Source organism: Diadema antillarum, unplaced genomic scaffold (assembly GCF_040938485.1).
Source record: "Diadema antillarum isolate AM-2024a unplaced genomic scaffold, OU_Dant_1.0 seq00000785_RagTag, whole genome shotgun sequence".
NCBI lineage: Eukaryota > Metazoa > Echinodermata > Echinoidea > Diadematoida > Diadematidae > Diadema > Diadema antillarum.
The window spans coordinates 324711-345957 of record NW_027271673.1 but is presented as its reverse complement, the minus strand read 5'-3'; the positions used below and the strand labels follow the sequence as shown (position 1 = coordinate 345957).

The window sequence follows — 21247 nt, the reverse complement described above, 5'->3', positions numbered from 1 at the left end:
ATCATTTCACAAAAATGTCGTTGACCTCCTCATTCGTGAATGTATCTGTACGCAAAAATAGCAGCTTATACAGTATCATGGTGGAGTTACAATATCGGGGAATAATTTTCCAACTCAGATTTGATTAGCAATTTCAGCCAAAGAAGGATATTTCAAATGGTACCCTGAACCCTTCTACGGAAAAGAACTGCTACAGAAAAGATAGTTTGTTCATCAAATTGCAGTGTGATATGATGAATATTATTCCATGAATAAGAAAGTGTTCCACAGCAAAAAAGCCTCTGCCAAGATGGCTAACTTCCTCTGAAATGTTATGCAACTTTATACAAAATTTTTAATGAACCTTTGAAAAATCAAGCAAAACCAATATCTAGTTCAGTGGAACAGTGATTTTGCCAATATGTGAAGGAAATATTTTTTTGTTGTTGTAGAACTTGCATTGAGGTTGCTGCGTAATTTTTTTGTTGTAGAACTTGCATTGAGGTTGCTGCATAATTTTTTTCTGTCAAGTGGTATGAATGGCAGAAAGTTAAAACTTCCAGTGGTTAAAATACAGTCAACCTTGCTTAAAAGTTGACCTCGCATATGACAAATAATTGCCTGATAAATTCGAAGGTCTTTTCCAGTCATCCTTTCTCTTTATATTCTATTGTCTTTAATCCCTCATAAGTTGAACTTTCTCCAGGTTGTAGCTGTTTCTTCAGTCCAATAGATTTGACTTAGGCAAGGTTGACTGTAATAACAAATTGCACAAAAAAATTCTTCATCTAACGAGTAAAGAACTCTGCCAGAATTACCTGGTATCTTCAAACCTTCTACAAACAAATTCATAACTTTTGGCAAAAGCTTGTCACATAACAGATGAACAAACAAACAAACTAGCAAACAAAGCAATGCCAAATACAACACAATTCCCCTGGCAGAAAAAGAAATCCTCTGAGAGTAAGGTACAAGTACTGGAAAAATCTACGACAATTCAATTCTTAATGGCAGTTTGAAAGCTAAATTGGGCTTAAAATCAGTTCACCAGATTTCAGCATCTCTTCACATAAAATCATTCGCTTGAAGAGTAGTCCACCACACACAATATATGAGTACTTTTCTCCGCTGAAAATCTCTACACAAATCTCACAAGTTTGATGGATGCCCCTTGTGGATGCGTCTGTGTTGGGTCCGGGAGGAGGTCGTACGGTACGCTTTGCCGCAGATGTCACATTTGAACGGCCGCTCGCCTGTATGGATGCGCTTGTGCCGCCGCAGACCCGACGATTGGGCGAATCGTTTGAGGCAGACTTCGCATTCATATGGACGCTCTCCGGTGTGGTGGCGCACATGCATTATCAATGAGCTCTTCTGGTTGAAAGTCTTTGGACAGTAGTCGCAAGTGAAAGGCTTTTCGCCTGTGTGTGTGCGGATGTGGTTTTCGAGGCCAGCGCGCCATTGGAACTGCTTGGGGCAGTACTCGCACCGGTATACATTCTCGCGTGAATGGCTGCGCAGGTGGACATTGAGCAGGCGTTTCATGTTGAAAAGTTTGCTGCAGAATTTGCACTCGTAAATCTTCGGCCCCTTGTGCGTCTGTACGTGCTCCAAGAATCTCGTCCGCGAGCTGAACGCTCGTGGGCAGATTTCGCACGGATAGGCTTTTTCTCCTGTGTGAGACCTCATGTGCACCTTGAGGTTGCCTTTGGTTGTGAACGACTTCGGGCACAGCTTACACTGGAAAGGCTTCTCACCCGTGTGGATCTGGACGTGCGTCTTTAGCCAGCTCGGCTGGCGGAATGTCTTCCCGCAGAAATCGCATTTGTAGCTTGCTCCTTTCCCGACATGCTTGACCCCTCCCGACACCCCCTGCGGGGAATTTCCTCCGCTTGTATCAGAGCTGGGTAAATTTTCTCTGGGACGTCTTTCCAGCAGAGCCCCGCCTCCAGTCACAGAGTGTTCTTCCTTGGACATCTTGACCACATACATTGAAGGCAACGACTGGCCGACACTCTTCGCCTCGTCTTCGCTGTCAAGGATCCATCCACTCTCGCTGTCATCGTCGTTGTTTTCTGCAGTCCAGTCACTCTTGCCTCCATCACCATGACCAGTTTCAGACTGAGCCAACGATGGGGTGTCTCCACGAGCATTACACGGTAGACCAGCCTCCACACAACTTTCATCTACATTGGAAATAGAAAAAAAAAATCAGACAATTAATGAAACATAAAAACATTGTTCATTTTTTAGAACTTCTGCAATTTAGCCACCTACATGTCAATATGCATCTCTCCTCTCCCTTGCAAAGAAAAAAAAAACACCCCAAAACCGACTATGCAAAACAAAATCAAACTAGTAGGGGGGAAAAAACAGAGAGTACAGTATACGTTCACCATATATTCAGCAAGTCAAATTTTTCACCAATCTCCAGTCTTCCAGCCTTCCGACAATTTCGCAAGTGGTTAAATTCAGGATCAAAGAGAACAGTAATAAAAAGAAAAATGTTTGCTTGCACATCTCATTGGGCTTTAACTTTTTGCGAGATACCAAGAAAACACGTATGATATAGTAGTACCAGAACATACCATTTTAAGAGGAATTAAAAGTTTAGTTTATTTGATGAAAATCGGGTTTGGAATGACTGAAACATCCAAAAACAAAGTAAAACAAAGCGATCGTAATAAGGTGTGGGTCCCACACCTTACTAGAATCGCTTTTTGGATTATCTCTTTTTTGGATATCTCGGCCATTTCAAAACCAATTTTCATCAAATAAACATTGAATCCCTCATAGAATTACATGTTCTTTCATATTTCATAAGAGGTTTCTCATTATCTCACCAAAAAAATGTTAGAAACCTGAAATTTGGTCTCAACCAAAACTGTACGATCCCTTTAACTTAATATTTTTGCTTGTTTTAATTTACTGACTAGCATCCAATTTCACAAAATACATGGCCTATGCAGCAAAATATATGAAAGAACTCCCATGCAAAGCTGAAAATCGATGTTTGTTTAACACTATTCAGCACACATCTTTATTATGGGATGCATTACAATCAATTCATCCAATCTGCATGTGGGGTGCTAGGAGACTTCCCCCATGGGAGGAAAGAGGAATTTGACAGAGAACTTCCCTCCCCCTCAACTTGGAAGAAACGGACACAAGACATACTTTATGTTCCACACTTTTCTGTGACTATAGGTAAGATAACATATTTTTAGACATTGATATAGCATCGGGACAGTTTAATCATATGAAAGGTATGAATGTGGTAATCTGGTGATCATTTATTTGGGGGACAAACTGCATAAAAACTTTTGCTGTACCCACCTGTTACAAACACATAAATCATTAAATGTCATTGATTACAGTATCACTGCCTATGGAATGACTGTGTGCAAAACATACACACAACTTATGAAATATTTTTACTGTCATTGTCTATCTAAAAAAAAAATTAACAAAACATACCTGTACAGTGTCACCACTTTTCCTTCACTATAACACACACACACACACACACACACTATCGAGTACAGTGTACTGTAAAACATGATATATTCGCGGCATAAAGTTTTCGCAAATTGGAGCCGACAGCCCTTTTCGTGGCATGAAATTTTCGCGAATTGCCACTGGTGTTCAATGCATGTACTGTACACAAAAACTTTTGCGTGCATCTTAATTTCGCGAATTTTGGCGCTCGCGAAATTCGCGAAATTAAAATGCACGCGAAAATTCCTCGTTTTAGAGTATCACTGGGAATCACTACTTTGCTGCAGTATGTTTGCGGAGCATGGTCATATGAAACAGCACTATTTTTTTTTAATAACAAAGATCATAAAATAATATTAACGAATGGGTAGAGAGAATCCTATCTTCTCATTGGTCAAGAGCCATGTATCAATTTTTACTGGCAGCACGCTTGAGCACTGGCAACAGACACAGTCAAAATGTTGTAACAATGAGTTTGCGCACTCAGCAAGCATTAGCGCACTTTGCGAGAAATGGCTAAACCGTACCCGTGTAGACCATGCTCGTGCACTTGGCAAGAGATGACTAGCCATGCATCAGTACCACGTATCAGTAACAGTTCTCATGCATCACTCATCACTGATGCATGTGTCATCTACGCCAAACTAAAAATAGAGATTGGTAAATTGTCAGAAACAGTGTAAAACAATGGATTTCCGGCAAAATTTGTCACCATTTTATAAAACAAATGATGTACGTATCTTTTTGTACATCATCAGGACTTGTGTGCATGTGGTAACTATGGCATTTACTCTAAACCCACTCGGCTTCACCTCATGGGTTAAGTTTTCCATAGTTACCTTATGCTCACAATTCCTACTGACAAATTCAGACCTGTGCTTCATTTGTATACCATCACCACTTTGCCTAAAGTTAGGGTACAGTTTCGGTTGAGATGGGGCAACAGGCTTCCAACGTTTTTTGATAATAATTTTTTGAGATAAGGAGAAATCTCTTAAGAAATATGAAAGTCCATAAAATTATGAGGAATTTAAAGTTTTTATTTGATGAAAATTGGTTTTGTAACGGCTCAGATATCCTAAACAAAGCGATCCTAATAAAAGGTGGGAAACACCTTTTATTAGGATTGCTCTGTTTTACTTTTTTTTTACTCTGTTTATGGATATCTCAGCCATTTCAGAACCGATTTTTGTCAAATAAACTTTTGATTCCTCTTAGAAAGCTCTTATCATTTCATCTAAATGGTTCCTAATTAACTTGCAAAAAAAAAAAAAGAAAGAGTAAAACCTGAATCCTTTCTCAACCAAAACTGTACCATGATACTTTAAGAATAACACACACACATCATCTAGTATCACAGAGTGTCACTTTTGCTAACTGCAAAAATAATCCATGTATCGAGGATAAAGTGTTATGATTCATACTGCAATCTATTGAGTGGTCGGGATTCAAATGAAGGGCAAAAGATGATGCAAAGAATAAAGACACAATACAAAGAGAGTATGGCATAAAAACTTTTAAAATGCTGCAGAAGTTTTTATTCTGTGGAACATGAAACTTTCAAACATACTCAAGTTTTCTCATGTTGTTCTTTATACCACACACAAGTGGATAAGTCCTTCCAAGCATGAGACCCATAATATACATGAAAACAACAAGAAGTTTTGTGTGACAAAGACAGATTTTGGTCACGTTTTTTTCACAAGAATGCAAAAACTTACAGGAACATCAGCATCAGGCATGGATCACATATAAAACTGCTACTTAAGCGACAACTTTGAAACATCACAATACATGTACAAGAAAGCTGTTTCAGTGGGCAATACTTAAAGGGGCATTCCAAACGCTTTTCATAATTTCACATCATGCAGTACATAAATCAACAGCTCCATTTTTATACAGATTTGTGGAATTTATTGTGGTCTCCAAGGAGAGAAACCAATACCCTGAAAAAACCGTCCTTCTTCATTGCAATTTGTTGTAAATTTTGATAACATCCTTATTCCTCATCCCAATCACTATAAATTCTGAAACTCTGTACTCAGAATATATATCTAATATATGGATGCATGCTCAAATGTTAGAGTCTGAAAATCATCCAGGCGTCTCCTTTAAGGCCGCTGCACACTACACGATCAGACCGGTCACATGACTAGAGAGGCAAGCTGGGTCATATGACCAGTCCCACAAGTCAACACTGCACACTATAAAATTAGATTGCACAGCCAAAATTACAACAGCTCTGGGCCCTGTTTCATAAAGCTGTTCATAAAGTTACGAACGACTTACGAGCGACTGGTGATTACATGTAGTTCTGATGTGCTATACTTATCAGAATTTCAATAATTCAGCACAAGAACTGATCACCAGTCGTTCGTAAGTCGTTCGTAACTTTATGAACAGCTTTATGAAACACCTCCCTGGCTTCAGTACATTATACTGTAGTGTGATTGGTTGAAATTCCATTACCAGTTGTGAAAACTTGACTCGTCAAATCTGGATGATTGGCATGAGTCACACGACTGGAAACTGGCAAAGGCTGGTGACGTCACACTTTCAATCTCAACGTCGCATGACCGGTATTAATTGTGGCAAAGTCGTGTACATGTAGTGCGCAGGTGGCCTTTACAGAACTGCAAGTTTAGCAGTAGGCACAGTTGGCGATCTCTACATGGGCATATTTATCATACACACGTGCACTGTCTCACCATGGACTTACAACATGTGGACTATCAAAAATTTAGGATCTTGCAAGTGTATGTTGATATCTATTCATCTGTATTTGAGTACAGTGTACATCACATTGTAATCATAAGTCTTTACTTAATTTCATCTGAAAATGTGTTTTATAATTTGATTTGTTTTTGGCAATATTTTAAACATCTTAAATGTTATTGTGAAATACTTTTGACATATAGGGATCTATGGTGCATGAATCAATTAACAAATGACTCATGTCCATTTGCAGTAGGTCCATGGTAAAACATTTTTTTCCCCTGCATTTTGGTAATGTTATGAGCAGTCTCAATAAAAAAAAAAAAAACCCAACAACACCTGCAATTTCAAATTACTGCTTTACACTGAATGAAACTTTCTATGTGGGTTTCATTGTCGTACAACATTTTGTACACAAACATTATCCTCCATCATATTCTTCATTCTAAGACTAGATCAGTAAACTATGAAATTCCCCCCCCCCCCCACACACACACACACACACATACACAAACACAAACACAAACACAAACACAAACACAAACACCTTTTCTTTTTTTAGATATGGAACGTATGTACTACCTTCGAAGGGAAAAGCCTGGCAAGCCAATTTACTGTATGAGGTGTTATCTTTGCAAATATTACCAATTGCATTTGGAGCGCGAAGTTCAACAACAGGCGAAATAGTCGCCATGCGGTAGGGTAACATTGCATTTGAGATACAGTAGCATCGGTGTCAATTTGCGAAAACAGCATCTCACAAAAATGTCTGTGACCTCATCATTCGTGGAAATATCTGTACATGAAAATAACAGCTTATACAGTGCACTCCCGTTACAATGAAATGCTCGTGACCGGCAGTCTTCTTTCGTTATAACGAAATTTTGTTATAACCGGACAAATACAATATATAACAAAAACAAGGAAACCACGTATAGTATTATATTCTGTTTGTCCAATACTCATCGTACACTGGAAAGCAATGTAAAATGGGATGGTACCTTTTTAATTTCGTTTAAATATTACATTTAAAACTGTGCGTGACACACAGAGCAAACACACGATGACGTGAAGCGTTCTCCCATGCAGAGAGGCTACAGTGTATTTAAAAATGCCTGTTCGGCTACGTATTTTAGAAAGCAATCCGCATTTCGTTATAACGAAGCACATTTCTTTTGTTTTTCTTTGTCAATGGGGCTTGGAAAAGACTTCGTTATAACGAAAATTTTGCCATAACCGTGTTCGTTAGAAGCGAATTTTGTACCATAAACTTTAATGGCGATAATTTTGGGACCAGAAGTTTTACTTTGTTTTAACGAAATTTCGTTATAACCGTGTTCGTTGTAACAGGAGTGCACTGTACAGTAATAGCTGAGGGCAACAAAAGACTGCAGTTAAAAACACTTGATGGGATAAACTGCCTTGCTTTGGGGCACAAACACTCCTGCTTGGAGTATTGAACCTAGGACCATATCACTGATAGTTCATCATCAAAGGCACTTATCCACTAAACCATACCAGAGCAGCTCATAAAGGCTGTATAGTGATATGTTTGGGAACATCTTACAAAAGAGATACTCTGAATCCTTCTGCATGCAACACTTACAAAGACTTGTTCTATTAAGAATGTAATTTGCATTCTTAATAGCTAGTACAGTGCACTCCCGATACAATGAACTCGGTTCTAACGAAATTTTGGATACAATGAAGTAAAAATAAAATTCAGGGTCAAATATTATCATCAAGATATGTTTATAAATTTTATTAGTTTGGATATAAACCAAATTTCCATATGATGACAGAAAAATGCTGGTTTTGAGGGCTTTGTTATAACAAGATTAACCTTTATATTCAAAAGTAATGATGTTTGACGTCATACATAGTTATGCATTGCAATGAAAACTGGTTCTACACAATCTCAAACAGCTGGAAGATCTGTAAACTCATCCCCTCAGTACTCCATTCAACAACATGAATGAAGATTTGACGCTACATAAAGGCAACCGCAAGTGGAAACTTCAGATGAGAATACCGTAAAACGAGAAATGTTAATGTGCATTTTAATTTCGCCAATTTTGTGAGAGCCAAGATTCACGAAAACGTGAAAGTTCTTGTCTACACTGTGCACATTGAATGGCAGTGACAATTCACGAAAATTTCATGTATCAAAATATCTTGTTTTACATAAGTCTGACATCCTCACTAAACATATTTTTATTATATGAGTTGCTGCTTTCGATCAGACACAGCACCAATGATAAGAGACTAACTTCACCAAGGAGATATATACAGATAGACAAATATTATTGATAACAAAAATATCATCACCAGAGCTGAGCTTTCTCAAAGATGTAGAAACAAAAATATGTTGTACAAAAAAAAAAATGTCACAATCAGTGCAGAACTTTGTCAAGGAGATTTACAAATATATCATACATGTATTCTTCAAAAAAATAATATCACAAGAACAGAACATTGTCAATAAGATGTACCCACATTATCAAGTAATCTCAATATAAGGAATTCTGACTTGTTTTCCTGTTTGCCATAATTTGAAGACACAGGAGTATCACTGCACCTTTCATCTTGAATTTTGAATCATCCCTCCCTTTAAACTAACGAAGTCCATGGGACCTGCAGTTTTCTTTCATTGTGAAAAGAATTTTGTTACGACCGTGTTTGTTTTAACGGTAATGCACTGTACTCATGATGTTGCAATTTGTTTTACTCAGTGACCGGGCGTGAAGCCTTCGACAGAGCATGTAGATGGCGTTGACTATTTCATGGTACATTTGCTTCCTGTTGGAGTGGAGGATTTTGAAGACCTTGAAGGTTGTGTCAACGACGTAATTGTGAATGGGCGCAGGGATTGTTTGCACTGCTCCCCAGGTTGTGGGGATTGGGACCTTTGCCCCTCAGCAGCTTGATTTGGAGAGGACGTCCACTGACGCGAGGGCAACAATCAAAGTCTTGGCAAAAGTCTGCCGCGATTTCCACTCCGCTCTGATGCGCAGGGTCTCTCACATTTTGGCACAGCGTTCAAATATTTAGTAGGAAGTTCTGACAGCCTGCAATGCTGGCGTTGGCCCATTGTGCTGCTCCTGCGACGGCCCATTGTGCTGCTCCTGTGACACCGTCGGATGCAGTTTTGTCAAGATCTCGAAAATCCGATCAACCTTCCCCTCTATTTTGTTCAGCCTCAACATGACATCGCGTAACGTAGGTTCCCCTCTCGATTTCCCCCTTACCGAATCCCAGTCACCCTCACCATCATCAACCCTCCCTCTGTCTATGTCCATACAACCCACATCCTTGGCATCTGCACTCGCTCCTTCAAAGACATCTGTCCTTGCAAGAGCATTCACCTGGATTAAATAAAAAAGACAAAACAGTGATGCAGATAACTTTCATCAGTTGGGGAGATCATGATCATTCAACAGGAGATTCAGGCTTCTACCAACCTTTAGTGATTTGCTGGCTAGCTTTCATCCACTCCTGAGGAAATCTTCAGGCCAAAGGAATTTTTGGCTGGGGAAAGTAAAAGAGTCCATCTGGACGAAAAGAATCAAACCCACACTCAACAGGGATTCTGGATAGAGCCTGTCACCAATCTTTGGTCCAATGATCAAGAAACAACCAGGCAGTGCTAGAGAAACGGTGCAATCACTTAGCCTGAAGAAGTCTACAGGAGTGGATGTAAGCTAGCCAGCAAATCACTGAAGGTTTGTAAGACAAACAGTGTTTTACAACCATTTCTAGGGTATATGATGAATTGATAAAATCCCCACATAATAATTGACTTACAAATTAATGTTTCAATATGAAAGTCAAGAAATTATTTTGACCTCTGCCGCCGAAGAACTTCATATCTACTTTGGATGTCCATTAGAGTTTTTAAGACACATAAATCACTAGTCACATAAAACCCTTATTCCCTTTAATCAAATCATGAATCAATGCAACCCCATAAACTGATACTGAAGTTACAGAAAGCTACAAAATCACAATCACTTGAATGAATTCCTGACAGAGTCATTCAAACAACAAATACATTTGGATTTTTATCTTTTATTGATGCTGCAAATGGTTCCATAAAGCATGAAATATTTTGCATGTAAGAATGAATATTTCTTAGAGCACCAATGTCGCATAAATGAAATTGAGATCATACAACTTGTAACTGGACCTTATAAACCTAAGATCTCTAGACCACAACTCATTACCTCCACAGAAAGCCAGTGTGTATGGAACTGCCTCTGACTATGGGGGTGGTATGATTACACACAACATTGCTCAGCTATATTGTAGACTCAATAGGAATGGGACTGAGCCATTCCAACTGCAAGGCAGACATGCTACCGTCTGAGCCACAGTCCAACCCTATACAAACTGACTTTCATAATAGCATGGCACTTTGTACATCTGTCCCACAAATTATCCTAGAAGCAGAACCAACATGTAATTATTGTACATCACAAGCACTGAGGATATGTAATTTTTTCTTTTTACTAGATCAATACAACATGCCTGTGTTATGAAGTTTAGATACACGTAGAACTTAGTTTTTCATGTCAATTCATAGGTTGACAGCATTACTAATTGACTTTCATAATCTTTGCTTTCAAAGGGCGTTCTGTTCACATTCAAAAGTCAATCAACAAAAGTGAAGGGATGCAGCTTTGTACATATGAACACAAAATGTGCCCACATGGTTTAGTGGGTACAGTTACAGGGAGATAAAACACAAAACCCTGATCACCACACTGCTCTAGCTTTGTCCAGTTTAGGAAGAAAATTGTAATAGTTTCAGAGGCTTGTGAAATGTTAGTTGTCAGTTAAACGTTTTTATTGTGAAGGAACTGCAAAATAAAATTTTCAGTGTGGTTGAGTTAATAGTTTAACCCGTTGAGGACGAGTTCCGAGTATACTCGGACAGGTGTCTGGGAAATGCGTGTTTTAGCAAAATCAGTCCGTCCTTAACAGGTTAAAGTGGGTCTGCACTGGAAAGAAACATGTCTAGCACCATCATAAGGCTCATTTTTCTCTGTGGTGCCCAGCATTTCTCCCATAATGCTGAGCGGCGTGCAGCAATTACCCCGTTCCATACTGAATTCTGATATCCCCATAGACTTAACACACAGATCACACAGGTTCCCGTAAACGTAGGGAATGGCCTAGCAGTGCAGCGGCTCGCTTTGATCCCGCATTATCTTGCGCAGTCCAGTGCATACGTATATGTATACCACGTACCATAGTACCATGCATGGTACGTACCATTATACGTTGTCACTTATCACTTCGCGATCTGTTCGGTGCTTCCAAATACTGTCTTTAACACTCAGATCGTTTATTCTGATCATTGTGTCGAACTTCAATCTGCGATTATGTCGCGGATACGACTTGGTAAATACTGGATCCAGTGGGAGGAGATGCGAGCTGCGCTGGTGTATAGCAAGTAGGTCATTGGGCTGAGTCAGTGGATTGTCGTGGATCTCTCTCGCGACAAGTAACCTGTTCCCTCGCGATCGGTCGAAAGATCGAGGCCGTGCCGGACGGGCCGGGCCGTGCTCTCGGTACCCCACCATATTATGCACTGCTTGCGTGTGTTCTCTCAGCTCTGCGCACAGCTGCTGTGCGATCGTGCGCTGACCGGCAGGCGGCGATCAGCCACTGTACAGTATGAAATAACGATGTAACCACAGAACTAGAATTCTGTGGATGTAACCCGGCCACCGGAAGTTTTAATAGATGGCGCTCTTTACAAAAAAAGTTCTGGCATCAAAATAATGGCTAGTGCAGACCAGCTGTAAGGTTTGAACAGATGTCCCATCTTCTTCTTACCATTCCCCTTTCCTCTCTCTGTCTTTGTGTCGTATTCTGCTCAGGCCACTTTGCTCTTTTCTGTCCTGGATCTGTCGGCAAAACAAAATATAATATGTTGTACAGTACATTATGCATAACAGCAGTGGTCCAAGTGGGGGTTGAAATCGCAAACACTCTTTGATTTATTATCTCTTCATGCCCAACTCAGTCGACTGCACGCAAACTTTGCATATTTTGCTCGAACACACAAACCCACCCAAACCGACCTATGAATCGCCAAATACCACAGTACAATAAAAGCTTCACTCAGAATTTCATTCCTGTCACATGTACATTGTAGGTTGCATGACGCGGTGATTGAATAACAAGCGGTGTTCCTACAGTAAATTCTAGTAAGTTTCTGTCACTGTTCTGTGTCCAAAAGCCATGCTTGGATAATAATGTATGGCTCTACTGGTCATTTGACCGAAAAATCATTTATCTACATTATAGCAGAGCTTGGAATTGTTGTTTAAAATTTGTTCATTGCATGTCAAGCGTAACAGAAATTCAATAGAAAGTTACATGGACTTGAAAAACATTGTGAGGTGATGACATCATAAGCTCAATGCATTTGCAGAAAATTGAATATCAACTGTTTTTGAACTGCATTGCCAAGTTTACACTTCACAATTTCATAAGATCACCAATTTTTTCTTCATTTTTTTTTCTATAATTACATATGTTTAGAATGAGAAGTTGCCTTGAACACTATGAGTTTAGTGATAACTTGATGCCCTTTATCATTCTCAACCAACAATGATCAAATTTTCACTGTTGCACTCTTAAGATTTTAATCTTTGACTGTGAATTTTCGACACACTTACCATCTGATTCTTGTTTCCTTTTCCCTCTACTCATGCTCACATTCGTTTCCTGAAATTCAATAAATGCATACAGCCATATATCATACCTTTAATGAGTTACTGTAGTAAAGACACAGCAGACAAGTCAACATCTCTGTTATGCTTATGTATAAAATGGGCTTTAGAATCTCTGCAATCTGATTGGTCAATCATCTTGCATTGATTTTTACTGTTCCACACTGAGCCATGCATCTGGTCAGAATCCAAATGCACGGCTCAAGCCTTGTATAGTATTGTGGGTGTACCAGATGCATGATGGGGAAAAAATTAGATTTCATGAATTTACAGGCCCATGTTATAAAACAAATGATGTACAGGTGTATTTCATGGATCAGTGAGAACTGGATGCTCTTGTTTAACCCATGTCTGGTAAACACTTATCTTTGGACACCACAGCAAATGGAGTACTTGTGATGTTACATTTTGGCAGACCCCCTTATCATGACAGTATTTAATATCATATTATTGTGTTACATCATGCATTCAAAGGGAAACCTCACATACAGTCATGTTATGTATTTTTGACAATGATAGTGATATTGTATCGATCTTGTATGTCTATCATGTCTATGTATCTACATTGTATGTTAAGTGTGTGCTTTATCGATGTAACAGGTATGCATGCAAACAAAACAAATTTCAAGAATGGATAATAAAATAGAATTGAATCTAATACAGTCATTTTAATATCAATAAGACTTTTGGTGGACTGTTTACCAGGCCATTTCAGATGTCAGCTACAAGGATCAAATTTTGAAGAGCGAATGTGAAGTAGAAAGACTTCTTTTCTCTTCCTATCAGTAAATACTTACGACATAAAATCCCATAATAATGTTGACCAATTATATGAGTAAATACTGATGACAAATTCCCACATTGACCAGCTGTATAAGTTAATAGTTATCACATAAATTCCCATATTGACCAGCTACACCATAATACTTAAGACTTAAATCCCCGTATTTACCAGCTATATGACATAAATCCCCATATTGACCAGCTACATGACATAAATCCCCATATTGACCATCTATAGGAGTAAACAGTTACGACATAAATTTCTCCATAATGACCAGCTCTAAAGGTACTTGGATTTCTACAAATTTTCTAATTCAAACAACATACCAGTTGTGGTTGAGGTGTGCAATATGTATGATCTCTTTTACGGAGTTGCAAGTCCGTCGGCTGGGGCCTTACATCATCGTCTTCTGTGGAAGTAAAAGTGAAAAAAATTACTGAATATGAATATGAAATAACAAATTACTGAATATGAATACGAAATAACAAATTACTATTTTATAGCTTCCTTTTAGCCATTTTGATTTTTGATGTATTACATGTCTACCACTATGTATTCTTAGAAATACTTTGTCTTTTTTGGGGGGGGGGAGGTGGGGGCTGCCTATTGTATAAATGGCACGGTTGTTTTTTTTTGTATATAACTCATTAGATTAACAACACATTTCTTTTTTATCTAGGTGCTCAAGTGCATTCTCAAAGTTTTTACTTGATTACAAATAGGCTTCCTATGAAATTTTGGACCAAGAATACAAACGTACAACTTGTATGATCTCTCCTTGTGTGATTGTCAAGCTGACCTATAAAAATCTACACTCAACAAGAAAAGAAAGCAAAAACTTTTCCCAGTCAAAAGCTTACATAGAAGATTTTGATAAAAATCAGGCAATGTACAATATTACATACTATATAAAAGGTAATCTAATTGGTATTCAACCAATGTACATACGGACCCAACAATTTCTTAGGGTAGAGGAAAACTATGTTTAACATCTTATACAACAGTAGGAGGCAACTACTATCTAATAATACTCGTGGTACAGCTGACTCCTGTTATAACGAAGTCCTCGGGAATGGCAGTTTTCTTTCATTATATCGAACTTTAGTATACCTTCAACAAACAATGAACAATATAGAGAGGATAATGTCCGGCCTTAACTTTCATTCTGTTGTAACCGAAACATCAATATAACCGTGTTCGGTATAACAGCAGTGCACTGTATAATGGATATAAGACTCTTGAGTACAAAACGTTGGTCTGGAGTTTGCGCCCAACAGACCAATGCACACATTGCATATCCTTGGAGAGATGTGTTTACCCATGACATCCCTCTCAATGTGGGTGTAAAAGCAGGTACTGGGGATAATAATAACAGCAGGGCCCCCTCTGGTAGAACAGTGTTAACACTGAAGAGGCTACCCTGGGTAAAGAAGAACATAATATCTTCAGCTAAGAACCAAGATGACTTTATTAGAATTTTGGGAGGTATGGAGTTATTGGTATCACGTTGTGGAGTTCAATATCCTCTACATCACGGCATCAATTCTAAATTATTTTCATTTTCAGTAAAATGTCCCGAATCAAACACACAAGGGTGCTTTTTATTTGATATGTAATTTGGAACAATTTTCATACATTGTAAATTGACCTGATTTTGATTAAATAATCTTCTTATTTCATGACAGTTGATTGTTTCGTTCTTATTTACACTCTAATCTTAGAATGCGATAGCGCCGTACTGGTTCTCAGCTGATGGTATTATTTTTCATCATTTACAGAAATGCCCTGGACTAGACTTTGAATTACCTGTATACGCCATAAATTTTGCGAGTCTAAATTTTCGCGAATCGGGCATTCTCGATGATTTCGCGAGTGGTTAGATTAGCGATCGTGGAGGCCTATACTGAACGGAAAAGCGTACACGCGTACGTCACATTCACATCGGGATCAGAGTCAATATTTTTGCGTGTCTTTAATTTCGCAAAATGGCACCTGACTCGCGAAAATTAAAACCTCACAGAATATTCGGCATTTACAGTATTAGTAAGATAAAGTAAAGATCATGACGGTAACTTGTACTTACCTATTACAAACAGAGATAAACTCTTCAACACCCTCATCGGCATCAAAGAATATCGTCGCCATCCTATTCTGATTTTGTCTTTAAATGCTGATAGGTCGCAGCATCCTGATGGAGCAACTGCTGATGAATTGTCGTTCGCAAAAAAAAAAAAAAACCAAACACTCACAGAGTCCCTTTGTAATTGCCCTATCAGTCTGATGCCATCCTGATGAATGAAGTAAAATGGGCCTATGCATACACATACAGTGACTGGTACAGCGAAGTGTTGGCAAGCACAAGGTTCATTCGGATTTTGTATTCTACATTCTGTCATAAAGACCTACAACACAATTTATCACCTCCCTGACAGAGGGCCCTTTAGAAGGCATGCATGTTAAAAAGAAAATCACAAAAAAAAAGAAAAAAAGAAGATGGTTACATGTGATGTATAGCGCATTGTATGTTTCTGTAGCTGGGGTGTAACTTGCAAAATTTCTTGAAGTTTTAAGGTATACAATCGTGGCGAGTGGTTTGTGCGGCACGGAGACGAACGCAACACGCTGCCTCCCCAATTCTGTATCAAATGTAGTGACCCCGAATGAGAATAATGCTGGCTCAATGGGTCAGCGAACAACACTCTAGACTACACGAGCTCTGTGCTACAAATCTCCTAACCCAAAATGGCTGTCCGAGCGAGCCACGAGAGCTTCTGAATGGACGCACACTCTCAGTGCGCATGCGCATGAAGAGAAGCCAAAAGAGCCACGCGTCTTCTGGCCTCTCTCCTCCAATCACTGCAGCACGCGGTGACAATGTTTGTGTATGATGCGTACACACACACGCACACACACACACACACGTGTCTCAGTGGCAGCATTGTCCCACACGTTTATGGATATAGCACCGAGTCTGGCATTGCGCAATTGCATGCACAAACTTCGGTCGTTCGGAGTTTATGTACCATAAGGGATGACGATCGTATGCCTTTAAGTTTTTCCAGTTGACCAAATGCTTCCTACATTGCCAATACCCTACAAATCTTTCTTTTGCGCTTCAAAGGGCACAAGTGGCCTGAACTTTGAGAACTTATCGAAAACTGAAACTCTGCGATCTGAAACTCTGTGATATCAGAAGCCATGTAATACGGTCAAGGAGTCAATACCGCTGGTGTAAAGGAGAATGGGTTTTGGGTAACAAACCACACACACTGCACCGTACTGTGAGTTGAAAAGGCAGATGGCAGTCATCGGGTAACGGTCATCTTGGTAGATTTTGAAAATTGCAACTGATTTGTCAATCAGTTGCAATGAAAGCACCTCAACGGAAGAATTTAATGAATTTGAAAGATTTTGAAAATGTTGACGTAACTTGCGACAGATTTCTGCGCGCTGAATTTTGTATTTTCTCATCTATTTTGTGTTTTCACCTGAATTTGACCATCAGGAATATTGATATTTTCCCCCTTGATACTATGTCATCCACCTTTCAAATCACAGACAAGTACGATCCCTTAACAAAACAATTTCTTCCCTCTAAGAGCCATGCAAGGGAGAAACACAGAAAGGAGTTTTAAACTAGGACGTATTCGATGAGAAATTGAGAAATATCTTGGCCAAGTATGATATAACTATTTCATATTTACATCGAGAGTGCTGCACATTTAGACAAAGTATGACTGATATAGAAATCTACATCAATTGTTCCTCTTTTTATCACATGGTCAAAACTTTCAGTCCACTGAAACTCTGCCATCCACATTCCACCCCATCCTGTCTCTCCATCCACTGGCATCCAGCAAAATTTACGATACACTCCATAGCTACAGTGCACTCCTCTAACTACCACAGTTATGACAAAATTCTCCTGTCAACAGAGTAAAAATTTAAGATCAAATACAGTACATTGTATCTGTATTTCCATGGGTATGTCATATATTTCGCGATCATGGAATCTTGTACTGAACGGAGAAATGTACGCGCGTACGTCATATCCACATTAGGATCAGAATCAATATTCTCGCGTGTTTTTAATTTCGCGAATAGCACCTGACTTGCCAAATGCACCTGACTCGTGAAATTCGGAAAAATAAAATCCTCGCGAAATATTTGGCGTATACAGTATTTTACTGTTTGGCTATCATGTAATTACAAAAATAACAAAAGACCTATCCGAAGGACATCGTTATAGTTGGGAGTCGCCTGTATTGTATCTTATCTGAGGCTAAAATGTGAAAATGATGTGTACCTTGCTCGACAGGCGTGAGTCTGCTCTGTATCTCCTCCCATCCTTCCCCTGAAGTGTCCTCTAGAGGGCTCCCTCCACAACTTCCTGCCGCTTCCTCCTTCTGCTCATTAGCCTTCTCCTCCTCCTCCTGCTCAACGTGCAATGTCACTGGATAGATGTAGTCCGCCTCAGAGATATCTGTGTGGGTCATAAACGCACAAATTTACAAACAGAATGACTAAATGCTGCTGACTTTATGTCAACCACGTAAACAATATTTACTTGACTTTTCCTCAAAATACAGTCCGACATCTCATATCTGGACATGTCATGACCAGTGCTCATCTGGATGAAATATTTGGCCAGATAACGGAGACTCGATATTTAACACACACAACTGCCTACCCAATGGTAGCAACATGTACAACAATTCTGTGATGATTTTGCTCAATGAACCTTAGATGCATAAACAAATACTTTTCAACTTGAATTACATTAGACCACTGCCAAGCAATAACAGGTATTTCGTTATTACCTCCGCCAAGGGAGGAGGTTATGTTTTTGTTACCCTTGGTTTGTTTGTTCGTTCATAATAGTTCGTTTTTCTGTGTGCAAAATGACTCAAAAAGTAGTGAACGGATTGGGATGAAACTTGCAGGAAGGGTTGAGAATGACACAAGTAACAAACGATTAACTTTTGGTAGTGATCCGAAAATTTGGGGGGAATATGTGAAGGAATTTTGATATTTTGGCAGATAGGGTCAATGAACTTGGGAGTTCAGGCTGAGCCTATTCGAGGTTTGCATGCGCGCACTACATTGCGTGCTCTCGTTCCTGCTAGGGCGAGACGCGCCGTGCAGCTGAGGGTTTATGACGTAACAAAGGCTTCTACAATATATTGGGAAATCGGGCGACTTTCAGCACACAATGCTGAAAACTTGTACGCATGGGTGGAAATTACTGACATCAGCTCTAATGGAAGAACAAGATTAGTGGTGGAAAATGAGCTGCATGCTTGGCGGAGGTCTGCGCTCTCAGAGTGCTTCTCTAGTTTAATAAGTAAGAATTTCTGCTATAAGTAAGATTATAACAAATGAAGAGGACTCAATTGAATACCATACAGAATGTGCCACACTGAATGGTCAAAACATAACAAAAAGGCTCCGTTGTAATTGAGAAATAAGAGTGATGTCAGCATGCGTGTACGGATGGAAATAAGAAAGTGCTTTATTCTACTTAATGACATTTTGTCTGATTGTGGTCAAAATATTCTATATAAGTTGTTATCCTCTTTCTGCAAGGTTTATATCACTAATCACACTTTTTTTCTCTCTCTCACAAATCATTTTCAAACTAGAGAAGCGCTCTGAGAGCGCAGACCTCCTCCAAGAATACTTTTCACTGATGATCTTGTTCTTCCATAGAGATCACTCATCAGTGATTTCCACCAATAGGTAGGCATGTGAAAATTGACAGATTTCCAAATACTGTAAAACATGATATATTCGCGGCATGAAATTTTCGCGAATTGGAGCTGACAGCCTTTTTCGCGGCATGAAATTTTCGCGAATTGCCACTGGCGTTCAATGCATGTAGTGTAGACAGAAATTTTCGCGTGCATTTTAATTTCGCGAATTTTGGCGCTCGCGAAATTCGCGAAATTAAAATGCACGCGAAAATTTCTCGTTTTACAGTATAGAAGCCTTTTGTTACATTTAGTATCCCCAGTCAGCTGTGCGGCGCGCCTCGCCTTTGCAGAAATTAGAGCACGCACTTTAGTGCATACATATATCGAACACTTCTATAATGTGCAGCTTAACTGCCAAGTTCATCGACCCTACCTGCCAAAATATTGAAAATCGTTCATAAAATCTACAAGAATTCCTGGATCACTACCAAAATTTTTAATCATCTGTTACTTTAGGTGTCATTCTCAACCTTCCCTGTAAGTTTCATCCAAATCTGTTAGAACTTTTTGAGTTACTTTGCACACGGACAAACAAACAAACCTACATTCATGAAAAAGTCATCCCTCTCAGACACATGACCAGGGGTGTTTCATCATTTGTCAGTGCTGACAACTGTTGCCGCTGACAAATTTCAGCAAAATCCTTGGTTTTGATTGGCTGAGATGCTCTGGTCACTGACTGTTACTATGGTGATTCAAGTTGTCAGCGCCGACAAAAGTTGATGAAACACCCCCCTGAGCATACCTTCTAGTTCGGTCTTGATGGTAATTGTCAGCACTTCTGGTGGACAGATTGGTTCTTCTGTTTCCATTTCTTGAGTAGTCACCTTTCCTTCATCATGTTCATCTCTTCCTGCAGTGGACTGATTTGATAAAGTGACAAGAGTCTTTATAAAATGGGTTCAAGAATGTAGCCAATTGGAAGCGCTGAAATGAGTCACGTGTGCATGCATGATTTCTTGCTATTGCACAGCCTTGCAAAATAGCGTAAAGTCACTGACGTCACAATGTTTACACTAGCAGTGCACACTCAATCAGTTGTTACAAGATGTGCGTCGCGCGCTACTACACGCGCTGTCAATCCTGTAAACAACTTCTAGTTCGGGCTGCCAGCCGGCCTTTCTTGTGCATAACATGCGGCGTACGTATATGGGTAATTCCATGGGGTTGGGACTGAAATTGTGACATACAAGTTGAAAATTCAAGTTGGGTGAATTGAAATTTCCCCCTGATTTGTTACTCCCATTCTTCAACATATTCCACTAGAAATCTGTTTATTACTTCGCACACTTTCAGTCAGCATGGGTAAACAGGTATGGCAAAATACCTATGTTACACGGACTTCATTTGTTGACATCCTTCATAATTTTGTGTTCTGAAATGATAACAATGAACACATCCACGTTTTTTTCGTCCACAGCACATCAACATGTTATTTAACAGGCGCATGAGATCATTATTAGTAAGATTGTATGTTCTGATGTCAACTGCAAGCCACTTTTATTAACATGTTTTTTTCTACAAACCATTAACAATTTCAATCAAAGGTTTAACTTTTTCATCAAGAGTGACACAATGACAATATTCTTAAAAGCACCACAATTGAAGCAAGTGATTTGTATGGGTATTCAAGTGAAAACATGATTTTATTGTTATAATCAGGGGTTTTCAGACAACAACCTTGCCCACGGTGTACTACCTATGTTACACGGACAGTATGTCTTTGTAACATAGGTACACTATGACATATCAACTGATTTCCTTTATTGTGGTGT

General features: G+C 39.2%; 3 protein-coding genes across 3 annotated transcripts in view; all 3 read right to left on the bottom strand.

Annotated features, from left to right (window-relative positions):
• Positions 1–423: 423 nt before the first annotated feature.
• Positions 424–4017, bottom strand: LOC139739161 (uncharacterized). Its single transcript, XM_071649775.1, has 2 exons — positions 4005–4017; positions 424–2165 (listed from the first exon to the last, which is right to left on the bottom strand). The coding sequence occupies exons 1-2, from the start codon at positions 4015–4017 to the stop codon at positions 1129–1131; spliced, it is 1050 nt and encodes a 349-aa protein (XP_071505876.1). The 3' UTR covers positions 424–1128.
• A 4672-nt stretch (positions 4018–8689) lies between these two features.
• On the bottom strand, positions 8690–12925 carry LOC139739170 (uncharacterized). The gene is made up of 3 exons (XM_071649785.1): positions 12882–12925; positions 12034–12104; positions 8690–9557 (listed from the first exon to the last, which is right to left on the bottom strand). Exons 1-3 carry the CDS (start codon positions 12913–12915, stop codon positions 9240–9242), a joined length of 423 nt encoding a protein of 140 aa, XP_071505886.1. The 5' UTR covers positions 12916–12925; the 3' UTR covers positions 8690–9239.
• Positions 12926–17615: 4690 nt separating this feature from the next.
• Positions 17616–21247, bottom strand: part of LOC139739160 (uncharacterized) — a 31540-nt gene continuing 27908 nt past the window's right edge. The window contains exons 2-4 of the mRNA XM_071649774.1: positions 20218–20335; positions 18026–18202; positions 17616–17644 (exon numbers count right to left, since the gene is read on the bottom strand). Of these exons, the coding sequence (XP_071505875.1) occupies positions 17616–17644; positions 18026–18202; positions 20218–20335 (324 nt within the window). The remainder of the gene's footprint in view (positions 17645–18025; positions 18203–20217; positions 20336–21247) is intronic.

Bases quoted from the DNA above. Each gene is read 5' to 3' on its own strand.
- LOC139739170 (XM_071649785.1), bottom strand. From the start codon at position 12,915: ATGAGTAGAGGGAAAAGGAAACAAGAATCAGATG. The intron at 12,105-12,881 runs GTAAGTGTGTCG...TTTTGCCGACAG, and splicing joins AAGGAAACAAGAATCAGATG to ATCCAGGACAGAAAAGAGCA. The intron at 9,558-12,033 runs GTAAGAAGAAGA...TATTTAATCCAG, and splicing joins AGAGAGAGGAAAGGGGAATG to GTGAATGCTCTTGCAAGGAC.